The following is a 16161-nucleotide window of genomic DNA, read 5'->3' as shown; positions in this document are numbered from 1 at the left end:
CCCCTCTGTGCTACCTGATCCCTCCCACCGGGAAACGACCTGAACAACGTCACTATTTATGTAATACACCACACCATAAAAGTATAAATGAATGCTTACCTGCTCAACAAAAAGTCAGCCATGTCAGCGTCGGTTTTAAGTCCAAGGTTTCTCTGAAGCTTCCTCCAACGGGCAATGGTGGACCCTATATTGATTCGGCTTTGAGTCCGGCGTTCTTCACATTTTTTTTTAATCTCTGCTCTTTCCTCAATTGACTTTCTCTTTCTTCCAACCTTGACTGTTGGGGCGAGCAGGGGCCGCTTGCTGCTGTCTGTTTGTTGGTTTTTCTCCATTGCTGAGTTGATGCTGCCTACTTTCGCGCGAAATTTCATGTCGCAGGAGGGGGCGGGGTGGGGTGCGGTGGGTGGAGACGCGAGTGGAGCAGGGGATTGGATGAGAGCAGTTAACCAATGTAAGCTGTCCGGCCGGACAGCTTACATTGGTCAATTTCTCTGCGGGTGTACACCCAATAGAGTGAATGGATTTTTTTCATTCTTTTTTCTCTTCATATTATTAGGATTGTACTGTAGAACCATAACCAGCATCTAAACGAGGTTATTAATAATGAACAATCTTTGAAATCGTAGACCATAGCTTTAAATACAGGGCTCCCACGCAGTGTTCCCTCTAAGCTGAGCGCGCACGACCGCACTCTTCTTCCACCGCGGCCGCGCAGAAGAAATAATGTGCCTCACGCACACAAAAATTAGTTGGGAAGCCATTTGATTGAATGCCGCCAGTGAAAGAGAAAGAATAGCAATGCTCAGGCAAACCGCTATAGAGCTGATGTCACGACAGAGTTAGAACCGGTTTCATAGAAAGAGAACGATATGCACCAAATGAGTCGCTGTAGAAACTGAATACTTCAATAGTTGCGGTGCGCTCAACACGAGAGACAACGCAAAGACATGTGTAATAAAACGTCCTCATGTATTAAATAAGAGTGGCTTGATTTAAGTGCTGGAAATAGCGGAGGATGGGCAAAGAACGGTAACAAAACTCTGAAACATGTACAGTCACACACAAGAGTATTGTACAAACTGTACTTCATGATGTTTAGACAGCTATAGAAGAATTCATATGTTCACTTTTTTTTTTTAATATTTAACTTGCAGATCTCAGCTTAAGTTTTGCTTCAGTTTGTATTCTATTCTATTCTATTCTATCAGTTTAAATAGTTTGTTTTGATAATATATTATGTTAGGGCTATATTATAAACCTGATAAATGATCTTGTTTTTGAGTCTTTGACTTTGAGTCTCTTGCTCATCAAGACTGTATTCATTTAAAAAATACAGAAAAAACAGTGATATAGTGAAATATTATTGCAATTTCTAATATTGGTTTCCTATTTTAATACCTATACTATAAAATAGTATTTATTCCTGAGATCAAAGCTGTATTTTCAACATCATTTCTCCAGTCTTCAGTGTCCCATGATCCTTCAGAAATCTTTCTAATATGATGATTTATTATCAGCGTTGAAACTGTTGTGCTGTTTCATATTTTTTTGGAACCGGTTACTTTTTTCTTTGATTCTTTGATTAATAAAAAGTTTAAAAGAACAGCATTTATTCAAAATATAAATATTTTCTAACAATAGAAGTCTTTACTATCAATTTTATCCATTTAACACATCCTTGCTGAATAAAATGTATTTAACTTTCTTTAAACTTTTTTTAAAGTATCTTTAAAAAAGAAAGAAAACTAATTCTGACCCCAAACTTTTGAATAGTTTATATTGTAACACAAAATCTCTATTTTGACTAAACACTGTTCTTTTGAACTTTTTATTTTTAAAAAATAACAGGTCCCAAAAAATACAGTATAAAAAAATTAAAAAGCAGTACAAATGTTTCCAACATTGATTAAAAATCTGCATATTAGAATGATTTCTAAAGGATCATGTGACACTTTGCTTCACAGGAATTAATTAAATTGTAAACTATATTAAAATAGAAAAATGTATTTTAAATTGCAATAATATTTCAGAACCTGTGATACTTTTTTTATTTGATTCTTGGATGAATAAAAAGTAAAAAAAGAACAGGATTTATTTAGCAATATAACAATGTTTTCTAACAAGTCTTTTTACAAGTCTTATCACTTTTTATCCATATTAAGCAGCACAACTGTTTCCAACATTGATTATAAATCAGAACATTAGAATTATTTCTGAAGGATCATGTGTCGTGTGACTGGAGTAAAGTATATTTTAAAGTCTATTAAAATAGAAAACGTTTTTTTAAATTGCAATATTTCACAAAATAATAGTTTTTTTCTGAACTTTTGACCAAATAGATACAGCCTTGATGAGCATAAGAAACCTCTTTAAAAAGCATTTAAAATCTTACTGACCAAAACGTTTTAATTTTAGTGTATGCATACAAAAAAAAGAATGTTGTGGTCCTCAAGCAGCTATTACCCTACTCTTATTCACCAATATAAAATGAATGAATGATTTTCATACATTTTCTGCCCATTTTACAGAAACAGTATTTAAAGCTTATAGTTTTGATTAGAATACATCACATCCAGTTTAGTGGTTGCATACGGTCTTGTTTTATCACACCTGAAGCTCAAATTTCTGAAAATTTGGTATACATATATAGTCAGAACTTCTGTAGTACTCTCCATTGGAAATGAACAAACTTGTCATTTGTCAAAAAAAGGCTGCTTTATACTGTCACAGCATTGTGTTACCTAGGCAAGTTTAATCAATTGATCTTGCTGTGCTGAAGTTTTAATTAAGTCATGTTAACCTTGCGTTTGAGAATGCGTGTCTTTCACTGTCACAAGTAGAACAAATGTTGAATTGTGCTTGTTTTATTCTTTTCTGTGTGTGGACACTTGCACACGCTTGTTCATAGATAAATAGAAGCTTTTGTGCTTTTCTTCATATGTGTGGCTGCAACAACAACAACATCAGTTCATGTCTTTGTTATGTAGTTCATGCAGTGTCTGTGTTGTGATTGACAGGCTATGAAGGAGGTAGTCTGGTCAAGTTCCTCAGGGATATGGAGCACAGCACCGAAGTGCTGGTTGACCGCTGGAATATCGACATTGTCCCTGACGATAAGGAGGAGAAGGGCGACCCTGTGCCATACAGCATAGTGAACAACTACTTCTCCATTGGAGTGGTGAGAACATACTACACACTTATACGAATGCTTACAGCTCAGAGAGACTCGATATCAGAACTCCTGAAAGTGGCATTATATTATACGTCCTCCTTTTATCCACACTCATTCATCAGACGAAATCTCTTACTCCCCTCGATGAGAGTGTACTTTTAGCAAAGCCTGAGGCTAAACTGCTAAAAGTAATTTGAGATTAATTAAACGTTGTTTTCTCTTGTAGCATTAGAATTAATTATAATTGTCAGGGGAACAACAACATGTTCAAACTTTGCTGATGTGATTTACTGCGTCTGAAACTGTTTCATGCCTGTGACTCGGTGTATTATTGCACAGAATTGTCCTTCTCACACACAGTTGCTTAGCAACCCTCTTCTGTTCAAATGTTATATCCCATGTTGTTGCTATAATCAAGCACTTATTATCAGAGCAGTTAAATGTCGAGCCAATATGTTTTTTTGACAAAAAATCTTCCTTTCACAGAGTAGTTACATAATCTTTTCTGCTTCTTTTTATATACCAACTTGAGGCAGATTATATAACATAAGTTTTTTTTTTTGTTTTTTTTGTTTTGTTTTTTATAGTGGTTTTTGCCAGATGGATAGATGGTCACTTTCTATTACTGAAGTTACTGACGTTGAAGTTGCTGAAAAGATTCCGAATAAAATGAGAGGAAAACTAAATGTAAAGATGCAGGAGTGAATGCCAATGAGGTTATTTACAGATTGGGCTAAATTTATGTTCTTTCGCTGGCACAGTCTGCCCACACAGGGGCTAGGTGAGACTCCGTGAGCCTGTCGTCCTCCCCTTGTTTAGCTAATGATTAATTTCTGTCCTGTTTTTAGAACCCGTCACTATAAATAGTAAGTCTGCTTTCATTTCTGAAAAATGTCCAATATTCTATTATAATCATCCGAATCCCAGGTGTGTTGGATGACTGCTGTTTTATCTCGCTGAAATGTGCCAAGTTGTCAGGCCACATTTAGAATGGCCAGAAATAGTGACGCGACCTGAAACGGGCCACCTGACCTGGTTGAAATGGGTGTGAAGAGTGGCAGGAGGCACATACAAGCTTTACGCAAGGTAGCATGGAGGAATGCGCCACTTCAGGGCTGTTATGCAACTCGGCTTAGTGTCCCGCTGTCTCTGTGTTCATCAGCCAATGACACGGACCACATAAGAGTTGTTGTAGAAGCCTTGAGAAATTGATTGTGCAAATAATAAATCTAGAATTCTAGCTCTATAGGATATATAATGCATATATAATTATTAACAGACCTCAGTACCTTATAACTCATGCACCTGAATGTTTTTGAAAGAAGTCTCTTATGCTTACTATTTATTTGATCAAAAATACAGTAAAACCTGTAGTATTATAAAATATTATTAGAATTTAAAATAACACTTTATTTTAAGGTCCAAATTCTTGCTATTAACAAACCATTAGCTACCATTTTTACCTCAATAAACTCCTAATTTGCTGCTTATTAATAGTTAGTAAGGTACTTGTTAAGTTTAGGTATTGGGTAGGATTAGGGATGTAGAATATGGTCATGAAGAATATGCGCTTTATAAGTACTAATGAACAATATGTGCATAATTGGCATGCTAATAAGCAACTAGTTTATAGTGAGAATTTGTCCCTATACTAAAGAGTTACCATTTGTGTCAATTCAAATACAGAAACACTGTGAAGACGCAGATGTTTGTTCTTGTCAGCTTGTGTCAGCCTATCTGATGATACAGTGTGGCGGTTTGAAGAGGCTGGGTAACGTGAAGGAGTGCTGACTGTGAATGGACAATGGCCTATACTGTGAACCCTGAGTCTTGTGATGGGGGTGGACTGACTGTGCCATGTGGGTCCTTGCATGGCTTGGCACTAATGCTACTTCTCACAAGACAGCAATATATTAAAAACTGTCTGGTGAGTTGGATATTTTCTTTTAAGCTGTAGAGTCTCATTTTTGGATTTTAAAAATACTGAGACAACTAAAAGAAAGACAGTTGTTGGTTTATTCACTCAAAAATGAACATTCTGTCATCATTTATTCACTCTTATGTTGTTCCAAACCTTTCGAGAAATGTGCCCATACAGTAAAAGTCAATGGAATCCAATGTAGTTTGAACATTATTCAAAATATCATCTTTTGTGTTCTGCAGATGAAAAAAATAGAGTTTGAGTAAATTATGACAGTTAATTTTTGGATTGTACTATTCCTTTAATATCCATAAAAAGTGTAAACATCCAGACATTGCTGTATTTATTGTTGTAATTACGTTTGGTGGTGCTAGTGGCTTCTGCTTTAAACTATTTCAGATATGAAACTCTGTCATATCATAACTGACTATTCATGAATGAATGATAGCAGTGCAGTACCTAATAATGCATGCTTTGATGGTTGCAGTTGATTGGATTTCAGTATGATGGACTGTTCTGAGGATGCAGACAATATTGTAGGGGGCCTTTGGTGTCTAAAATCACGATGCTGTGGTGTATGGTGCAGTGTGGCATGGCACTGGAGCACAGGGACAGGGTGCTGCGAGTCCAGGAGGACAGGACAGATGGCTCCGCATTGGGTGCCACTGACACCTGAGTAAAGCAGTGCCATGACTCATGCACTGATGTAATCATTAGTAATGCTGTTTCAGCCTTCAACATTTTCCAGTCACTATCCATAGAGGTTGCCATGGCGTTTGTGGTTTTCAGGCCGCTATCACCAGGGTTATGTATTTCATCATTTGTGACATTTCAGAGAGCTCATTTTCTCTTTAGCTAACTAATATCCATGTGGAAAGAAATATTATAGGTTAGATATTATACAGTACATTAAATATAGGATAGTCCAACTAAAAATGAAGCATTCCCTCATCCTGGTGCTGTTCCAGATCTATATGACTTTCTTTCTTCTGTGGAACACAAACAGATTTTTGGAAACATGTCTGTTTGAGTCCATATAGTGCTAACGGATAATGGATGGAACCCTGAAAGTTGACGTTTCAAAAATCACACATAATGGACAAGATTTAAGTGCATTGTGAAACGCATTTGTGAGAAGTGACAATCCTCTGTGCTTTCGCATCCCTGTACGTGACATTGTCATGCTTCATAGTTGTGCTGCATGATATACCGGTACTAAAAAGGTATTGCGATACCCTGTCTTTAAAAATGGTACTCACACAACCGATGCGGATGCACTGAAAGCCGCCTCTCTCAGGCCCCGTTTACACTAGTGCGTTTTCGTTTTAAAACATATAACTTTTGCTACAGTTACGCCTATCTTTTACACTACTCCAGCGTTTTCGAGGTCAAAAACGGAGGCACTTGAAAACGCTGCAGACCCCGTTTTAGTTTGAAAACTCTGGGGTTGCGTTTCAGTGTAAACAGACCAAAACGGAGACTTTTGAAAACGATGGCATGGTTGCCCACATTCACACTGCATATCATTGACGACCGTGTAAACAATAACATCATGCTCATTATTGTACCCATAGATATGTATAGGTAGATTCCCCCATTCGACCGCTCCAAGCACGCAGACGCGTCCGCTATCTAAATAATAGGGATCTACCTATACAAATCTATGGTTGTACCTGTATTAATGGTCATGTGACTTGAGTTTTCAATTGTGTAGTGTAAACGCAGCGGAAACGCCAGTGTAAAAGGGGATTGTTTTCATTCTAAAACGCCATTTTAAAACAATACGGGGCCCCTGACAGCATAAGCGATCGCAAAATCTGATCTCTTTCACTACTTATTCCGCTTTAGCGGGCGAGTATGCACACAATTATGTCAGTGTTATGACTGAACTGAACGTAAACAGTTGAGAAAGAAACAATGTGTATCAATAAATTGGATCCGTCCAGCTCTTAATGTGACAGCAGGCTAATATTCCGGCTGCTGTCGTTGTATATAATGTTAATCAAACAATAAATACAACAAAATACAAAAAATACAAACAAAAGATAAAGAAAAAATCTTGACTAAATTTAGTAACTTTAACAAGTATCAGTGTATGAATGTTTAATTCATAAAATTAAGACTATGCAGTGCTTTACTTTTACATTTTGATTACTTTATTCAATGTCTGTTTTATAAAACGGATAGTTCTGGTCCTTGATTCTGATTGGTTGAGTCACGTTGGAAGCTGTTGTAAATTACTCTACAAACATAAACCTCTTTAGGTGTGTTCCATTCAACCGTAAGTGGACTGCAAAGTGGACTTCGCAGGGTATTCTGCCATCTTAAGTGAGATTCCAATCCGAAGGGAATGAACATGTTCAGTTCGAAGGGCACTGCAAATGGCATAGGGAATAAGGGAACATCGATACATCTCTTCACAGGAAGTGGAGAGGGAACATCACCCAACTGTCATTGCGCACCGCGTCATCCGTTAGAACTAACAATGGAGCTGAGCCGTTGAAAGAGTTTTTTAAAGACTCTGCAATAGAGGCATTGCAATAAATTTTATTATTATACAAACTATAGCATTTATGAATGGTTAAGGCGATGAGTTATATTTGCATATTGTATTGTATAAATAGGTGAAACTAAGTAAAGCCGGCGAGAAACGGCTGAGGCTCTGTCAATGTTTATTTTACTTTATTTACCTCAGGAGAGTTAATGAGGCTGCGTGTGGGAAAGAAAGCGCACGACATGAAACCACTACAATCTGTAACAGTCTAAACATATATATTTTGACTATTTATTAGATACATAATTGTATGTATTTTATATGTTTAAATTTGAAAGTAAAATAAATCACAATATTTATTCATGTTATATCGTAATCTTTGTGACCCTGCCATTGACTTTCTTTGATGACGTTGCAGCGTGTTCCAAATGAGCGATTATTTTCAGCGAAATCCACTTCCATGGATATCCCGTGCTTAGGGAGTAGGGAGCAGTGAACACTGCGTAGGGACCCTGTCAATCAAAACGCACACCCTTTGTTTCTGCGTCTGTGTGTTGCTCGGCAACCATTTTGTTGCAACCCCAACCGTTTCTGAGGAATTACATTGTTTGGCGGAATAATAATGTTTTTATTAATATCATTACATTTTATTTGCTTTGTTTTATTTTGTGAAACTTTGCTACGTATATGGAATAACCATTTTATAAAAGCAATAAGCCCCATGAAGCCACTCCGCGTCGTGCCTAACAATGCCACTTAGCTGTTATAAGTTCACTGTAAACCACTGCTGCTTGGGCCTTTTTGCTTTATTACGTCTTATGCAACTGTTAAATAGTCGTGCTGTACCTAAAACACTTTTTCAATTATGCATTTTTATGTTGTTTATTGTATTTATCCTTTTGTTTGTTACGTAAATCTTTGTTATTATTAATAAAGATAAAATTATAAAAAATGACTATCATGATATAAACACATTGGTCAAGAGAGAGCTTGTTGTAAGTTAAAGATAAAATAATGAGTAATGATCATTTCCATGAGGTTCATCTATTTTTTTTATTACTGTTCCTGTTGTTTTATGTTTTTGTTACAGTATCGGTTCAGTAGGAGTATTGAGATATTTTTAGTCCGGTATCATATCGAAGTAAAAATTTTGGTGTTGTGACGACACTACTGTGTGTTGGCGTTTATCTCAAGTGTGAACTCTTGAACCTGTATTTGACAGTTTCCTGGAAGCAATTGTTTATGGTTTAAAATTTAAATATTAGTATTTTTCTAACACATACAGTTTTGCTTTAGAATTGATCAGCTTGGGTTGTATGGATTACGTCAGGTTTGCTTTATGTGGTTTTTCAAGCATCAACTTTGAGAGATACCCATACACAAACTGAATTTCTGAGTGTGGATGCAGGAGGGACGATACTGATGTGTAAGGAAAGCAGGAGAAAAAAAATCACGTTAGACGTAATTATATTTTATACAAATATCTAAAAATTAAATAGAAATTGCTTAAATTTATTTTTATGTTTTTAAGATACAGAATGTTATTCACGTTATTCGTCTATTGTGCAAATTCATCTATTGTGTGTTTTTTGATTATGTGTGTCTGAGACTTGTGATCCAAAGTGGACTGGAACTAAAAATCTGCATAGACAGCTTCCTCTAGGTTTCTCTGGGCAGGAACAGGACACAGTCTTGCAGAAGTGGGACTAAAAAATATCCCACACAGACCTCCTATTCTGTAGCTCACCTAGTAGAGCTTGATGCTAACAAGGCCATGGGGTTTGATTCTAGAGAGCAAATTAAATTAATCAAAATGATCTACCAAATAAATGCATTATTGATTGCAATGGTGCTGTTTGCATTGACCTGAATGAAAACACTTTCTCCAGGTATGGTAGAATTCTTTATATGACCCTTCACCCCAAACAGTACCAGTTGATAGTGGAGGGCAGTGCTTCACATCCATGAAAATCTGATTTCTGAGACATCTTAGCATGGCATTGCAATCCTGCTATTTGACCCTGGAAAGAATCCTCTGGAGGAATTAAGGACAGCAAACACACCTCATCAGCAATCGTTTAAGACGTCTCTCCATGTACATCTCCAGGCCTGGGAGATGAAATCGAACCACCTCTCTTAACATCAACAACTTATCTGTGTGAGCCTCTCACCCTCCCTGTGGTGATGGTGTTTGGAGAACTGCCCCGCTGCCATCATGTTCTCACTGGTGTGGTATCATGCACACCTTCATCTCCAGTGACACATTCAGTTCTGCCCTGGGACAGCAGTATGAGCTATTATGCTTCGTTTTGAAGACACGCTGTCCCACTCATTTTAAAATAGTCTCTCTGCTAATTAAGATTACATTTGAGAATATTTCCTTCGTGTTTCAATGGACCCTTTCACAGACTGTAATGATGCATTTCCACAGTTATTAACCCTGTAAAATCTAGTAATACACTGACTGAGGGAGTGACAGCAAAATTGACATCTTTCTCTCTTCTGACCAACATAATATATTTTTAGAAATGCTTAATGCTATTTTGGATTTTTCCTTTTGCTATTGGGGCAAATGGGAGCACAAAAAGTATATAATTTATAGTTTTGTTCGCCACTATAGAAGTTTAGTTAGGTAAATGTTGAATGATAAATGCAACAAATTGCCCCAGTTGGTCAGAAAAGTCAAATGTGCTATCATTCACTCAGCCGTTGTATTGCAAACACTCACTTATTAGATTTATGGTGTGAAAAACTGTAGAAATGTTGTCAAACTTCTGCCTCTGAGAACTTCAGAAATGTGAAAGGGGTCTATTCTGTCATATTGTTGGCTGTGCTCATGCCGGTTGAATAGGTAGTTAAACAAACAACCGTTTGATTTATTCAATCTTTCAACCTTATCTATGCGATAAGAGTGCTTATTTTAGAGCCTGTCAGTCTGTGTGTGTGTTTGTGCATGTTGCATGTGTGTGTGTTTGGAGGGGTATAATACTGGCACGGACTGAAGGTCAGGGGAAGTATCAGTGACAGGAAGTGTTTGGCTGCCAGACTCGGACCAGGTTACCACCATAATGAATGGCCGTGCTGAGTGACACCTGGCCAGTCTTAAAGATAGAAGGAAAACAGGACCCACCTCTCCATTCACCTCACACATGCGCTCTAGAGATGCATTTGTACAATATTCACATGATTCACTCCCACTCTTATGTGGACTTTAACAAAAACACATTCCCAGTCTCACCATAAGTCCCATGTGCACCTGCTCGCGGCCGTGCTGACAGGAGCACAGATGGGCACTGACTCAGTACAGTGCTGCAATAACCCGGTGTGGACACACCAATCACGGTGACCTGAATATCACCTCACTTAATACCCTTCACTTCTTCACCCTATCCATAGATACCGTCCCAGGAGGACAATATTTGTTTTTGGACCGAATTAATTGTTGAACTTTGCCCGCTGGTGTGCAGAAGCCATCTAACTGTATGTGATACAAACTCTGAGATGATGTACAACCTTTAGCCCGTTCAGATAGTGCAAGGGGGAATGCCAAGAACAATTAAGCCCGCAGTTTCATTCCATAGGGACAGGATATGTCTTGGTGGAGGACATGGTGTCCCTGTTCTCCCATAGCGCACAGTTTTGGGATGAATCATAACATAACACCCCAGAGGAATTTTGTGCCTGTGCAGCTAAACCTTTTGAAAATATACAAAGATGGGAAACTGTGAAACTGAACAAGAACTTTTTCTATGAGAGCTGTTTTGACATTAATTTATATCTATGCGTGCCTAAACTAAGGTTATTCTGTCTGATATTAGATTATTAGATGCATGTAAGTTTGAAATGTCAAGCTATTGAGGGAAATGTTTATTTATTTATTTATTTTTTTTAATGAAACATTGTGGCCTAACATTTAAGAGCCTGATGACTCTTGTACGCTGTTGTTTGAACATGAATGAGAATTAATGCATTAAAATTAAAATGCACTGCTAGAACAAGCGTGTCTAGCATTTCCAGAAGAGAATAGTAGGAAAAGTATGTTCATGTCTGAGTTTATTCAGAATATGATGATGCCATTTATACAGGGATATTACAGCTGTGGACTATGTAACCTTAAAAAAAATGAACCAGTGTATGGACCTTAATAAGAAATTCATTTATCAGTTTTTGGATCTTAAAAAGATTTGATAAAATAAATAAGTACAAATCCTTGCAATTAAAACAGGGTTTCAGCACTTCGTGCTTGAACCTCTAATTAAAAATTAAATAAAAATAATCATTCACTCCCTTGTGTTATTCCAAACATGTATGACTTTTTATCTTCTATGAAACATAGCTTTATCTATTTTAAATTTTAGTAATTTTATGTGCTTTTGTCATGTTTTATATTCCAGTATTAGTTTTAGTAATTTTACTTTAACCTATTTTATTTCATTTAGTTGACAAGGAAACATTTCTCATTTTCATTTAGGAAATCTAAGTTTAAGTTTTTAATCTAACATTTATATTTTATTTTATTACAGCTTTATTTAAATTAACACAATATTTTTAATAGCTAGTTAAAAACACTGATTCATACAATAAACATCAATGTTTTGGACCCCACTGACTTTCACTGTATGGACAAAAACAGAATTTTTTTGTTTTGTTTGTGTGTGTGTTTTGTTATATTATTTATGAGGACACACATGTGTATAATGAGATAGGTACTATAACGTAAACATGGTTTATGAGAATCCTTCATGTGTCCCTGTAAACCAAAAGGCTTAAAAACATACTAAACAGTGATTTTAGACAGCGTAAGAGAGGTGTGTGTGTGTGTGTGAGTGAGACTGTTCCACAGAATAAAGTAAGTCATACAGGTTTGAAACAACATGAAGGTGAGTCAGGGTGAACTATCCATTTAATGTTTATTTGTTGTCCTAATGCCTCAGACCACAAAAGGAAATAAAAGCACCATTGAACAGCAGCAGTACTTTTTGAGGACAACTTCCTGGTGTGCATTAGTGTTACTCTTTAAAGCATGGCGTCGTGCAGTGCCCGTTCTGTGTCATGGCAGTGATTGAGGTACAGTGCGTTCTGTTCTCTTCCAATGCCACACATGCCAGTTTGTGGAACACCTGCGAAGGCTTTTTGAACATCGAGAAATGTCATGTAGACATCATCAATTCTGTGATATCTTAACTGACTTGAGTAATACCAGACGTGCATAGACCTCAGCAGGTGATAGAACATTTTTAAATATCAGTATTATAGCATTGGTTTGGATATGTGAGGGATGAAAGTCCATGCAGCCTCCCCAACCCCCCACACTTCCTGTACCCTCTCCCATGTGAGCGCTACAGCACCTGCAAGCACGGGCAGGAAGCCAGCGCAGGTGCTAACGTAGCATCGTCCGCTCGTGGCTTGATCAGCTATCAGACCCTGAGAATCTCACAGTCGCACACTTCCTCCCTGTCTGAGTCTGTGACACGCTGAGCATTGCAAAGTGCCGAGATCCATCGTTATATTACACAGCGAAACTCTGAGACAGGTGTTACGTGTGTGTGAACGTATTCAGGCTCGGGCCTAGTGAAGGATGTGGTGGGTTTGAGCTCTTCTGTCTTTTACATGTGCATGTGTAAATATAGAAATAATCAGTTACGGTTGCAGACCTGATTCATCAATTAGTTCTTCTGTTTGCGCACTGTTGCTTTGATTTTAATCAAGGCTGCTTGACTGAGGGTGGATTCCGCTCTGAGTTGGAGCTGCAAGAGCAAACAACCTCTGGTGCTTTTAACCCACTGTTGGATCACTCATGCTCTCAGCTGCTATTAGGTCCTCATAGGCAGAACTTCATATCATTCAAGTTGACAGGATAATGGTCTTGAAGTAGATGATGTGGCCATTTTACTTAGCAAAGTGTTTAGAACTACATTTTTTTTTCTATTATGGCAGAGCTTTTAATAATCAGTGGTTGCTAAGGCAAGGGTTAACGATTTGAACAAAATGCTAGTAATGATGTTTGATTCATAACTTGTCCTGAACTATTTTGTGCTACCGAATGTTACCTCAAACTATGTGGCTTGTTAGTCGGTGCCGATAGCCTCGTGTGCTTACTTAGCACTGTTATACTTCAGGCATCCCAAGTTCAAGTCTCATGAACCTTTACCAAGCCTGCCCCCCTCGCTCGCCCCCCCCCCCCCCCCCCCCACCCCCCACTTCACTTCCTGTCCATTAACTGTCCCATCCAAATAATGGCTGAAAATACCTCGTCAAAGAGTCAATAACTATTTCTCTAAGTAATCAGACTTTATTATGCTTCCATTACACTAACTTGATAAATCTGCTCTGGTATATTTATTATATTTTAGTGTTATTTTAATATTATTTAACCATTTTTATAATGTTTTATATTTTATAAATATTTATAATTTTTTATGTTTTCAGTTGATTCTTAATTTTAGTTTAACTATTAGTAAATAAATGTTTTTTTATATTTTGAATAATGGTTTTTGGTTTTATTTAAGTTTTAGTAATTTAGTTTAAACTTACTTCAGTCGGGTAACATTTAAAATTTGTATTGAATTATTTTTCTATATATTTTTAATATCTATATTTAATTTTATTTGAATACAGATACAGATATTTTTTAATACGTTTTTGTAGTTTTAGTTGATGATAACCACATTATATTTTTATAGCATTTGTATAATTATAGTATTAATTTTCAGTTTAGTTTTGAACCACAGCAAGTGCAGATAATGTATGGTGATGACGTTCCAAAATAATATGATCTTATATACCTTTTAAATTATTTTTTATTTATTTGCCATAAAATATTGAAAACATTTATCCTTGGAATTAATAAAATGAATAAGATCGTTGATATAAATTGACGTCATGGCCCTGGATTATTTTAATGCTAACATAAAAATGAATAAATTAATACTTGTGAATACTCGATGAGCATTGAGGGATACCTTTTTTTTTTTGTACTTGTTGAGGCAGTTGATTTACCATCAGCATATGTTTTCATCTGACAGGAATATGTCTGGAGTTGTTGCAGAAAATCCCTGGTATTTTCTTGTTCACAGATGGGTCTGATGAAGTGCACACTATTGATATAAAAGCTTTGTTGTCTCTTGTCTTTGTCTGACTGTTCATTTTTCTGGTCTTCAGCATCGTCGTCTTTCATGCCCCCACCCCCATCCTCTTCTGGCGTTCCTGGAAAGCCTCTTTCCTGCTGATACCATCACTTATTCATCCTTCATGCTTCACTCTTTTTTTTGTTTTTTTCCAGGCACTCTAGAGCTATAGCCCCATTTCCAGGATTGTGTACTTTGTCCAGCAGGCCTATCTGCACGATCATTTTCCCCTCAGGCCACAGCAACAGAGCTGACAAGCAGAGCCTTCCCCCATTGCACATGAGCTCATAATGTGAAACAGGGACCTGTTAATACCTGAGCAGCTCTCCTTTTCTAGGGATGGCTATTTTTACTGCACCAGAGAGAAAATCACCTCTTGAGCATCAATTTGAAATCATCAGTCTATAAACTCAATGAGCCAAGCTGTAAGGTTTCCACTTTAACATTTTATGGTGATATGTTCAAATGATGGAAAAATTTTGCTTATAGATATATACATAATGCCTGATTGTTTATGCCTGATAAATAATGCCTGATGAAGGTCGCCTGACTGGTTGGTTTTAAATTTCGTATTGAAATTTGATTTGCAGACTTCTACAGGATTCACCTATTTTTTTGTGAGATTTTAACATAAAATAAAAAATAAAGACACAAAAATAGGAATATATTTAGATTGTGATTTGATTATAATTCCTATAATTGAATTATTTTTAATTCAGTTTCCTTTTTTAGTTGATATGTACACTGCCATCCAAAAGTTTGAGGTCAGTAAGTTGTTTTAATTATCAATTTTGAAAACAGTTGTGGTGGTTAATATTTTTGTGGAAACCTTGATGTGTTCAAGACTCTTTGATGAATCGAAAATAAAAATTAAAAAACAGCATTTATTTGAAATACTTTTTTTGTTTAGTTTTTTTGTAACAATTTAAAAGTTTCACTTTTGATCAGTTTAAGTGATCTTTACTCCGTAATCGTACTAATAAATAAATAAAAACACTGACCCCAAACTTTTGAACAGTAATGTACATACACTTTGAGCTCTTTATCAACCTTTATATACGCTCAAATTACACCGTTTATCCTTCAGAATTATACTTAAAAGCAGAGCTCACTGTTAGGGAGCTACTTTACTCGCCCTTTTCATAGAATGTTTTTATAGTATGTAAGCTTTTCTTGGAAACGCATTTTTTACAAAAATCATAATTGCATTCAGTGTGCTGAAATGCAGTTATATTATTAGGAACACTTCCAAATAAAGAACTGAACTAATATAATTGATGCCACTTGATTCAAGTGCAGTGAATGGTCAATTTTCTATATTACTGTATTATACAAAGTTGATTTGTGAACAAAGAAATATTGATTTAAGCCTTCAAATAAATCCGATGTAGAACAAACTACCTAAATTTGAGGAGCACCCTAGCATGAGTGTTTCCTATGAGGGTGA

The 16161-nt window shown here is 36.5% G+C and overlaps 1 protein-coding gene across 1 annotated transcript in view; it reads left to right on the top strand.

Annotated features, from left to right (window-relative positions):
• Nucleotides 1–16161, top strand: part of LOC306876133 (diacylglycerol kinase beta-like) — a 106556-nt gene that overhangs the window by 54501 nt on the left and 35894 nt on the right. Inside the window, exon 19 of the mRNA XM_079427088.1 lies at nt 3018–3178. Coding sequence (XP_079283214.1) covers nt 3018–3178 — 161 coding nt within the window. The remainder of the gene's footprint in view (nt 1–3017; nt 3179–16161) is intronic.

The sequence above is a fragment of the Barbus barbus genome, assembly GCF_936440315.1.
Source record: "Barbus barbus genome assembly, chromosome: 10".
Taxonomy (NCBI): Eukaryota; Metazoa; Chordata; class Actinopteri; order Cypriniformes; family Cyprinidae; genus Barbus; species Barbus barbus.
The sequence above is the reverse complement of the archived record's forward strand: the minus strand, read 5'-3'. Positions and strand labels throughout refer to the sequence as shown.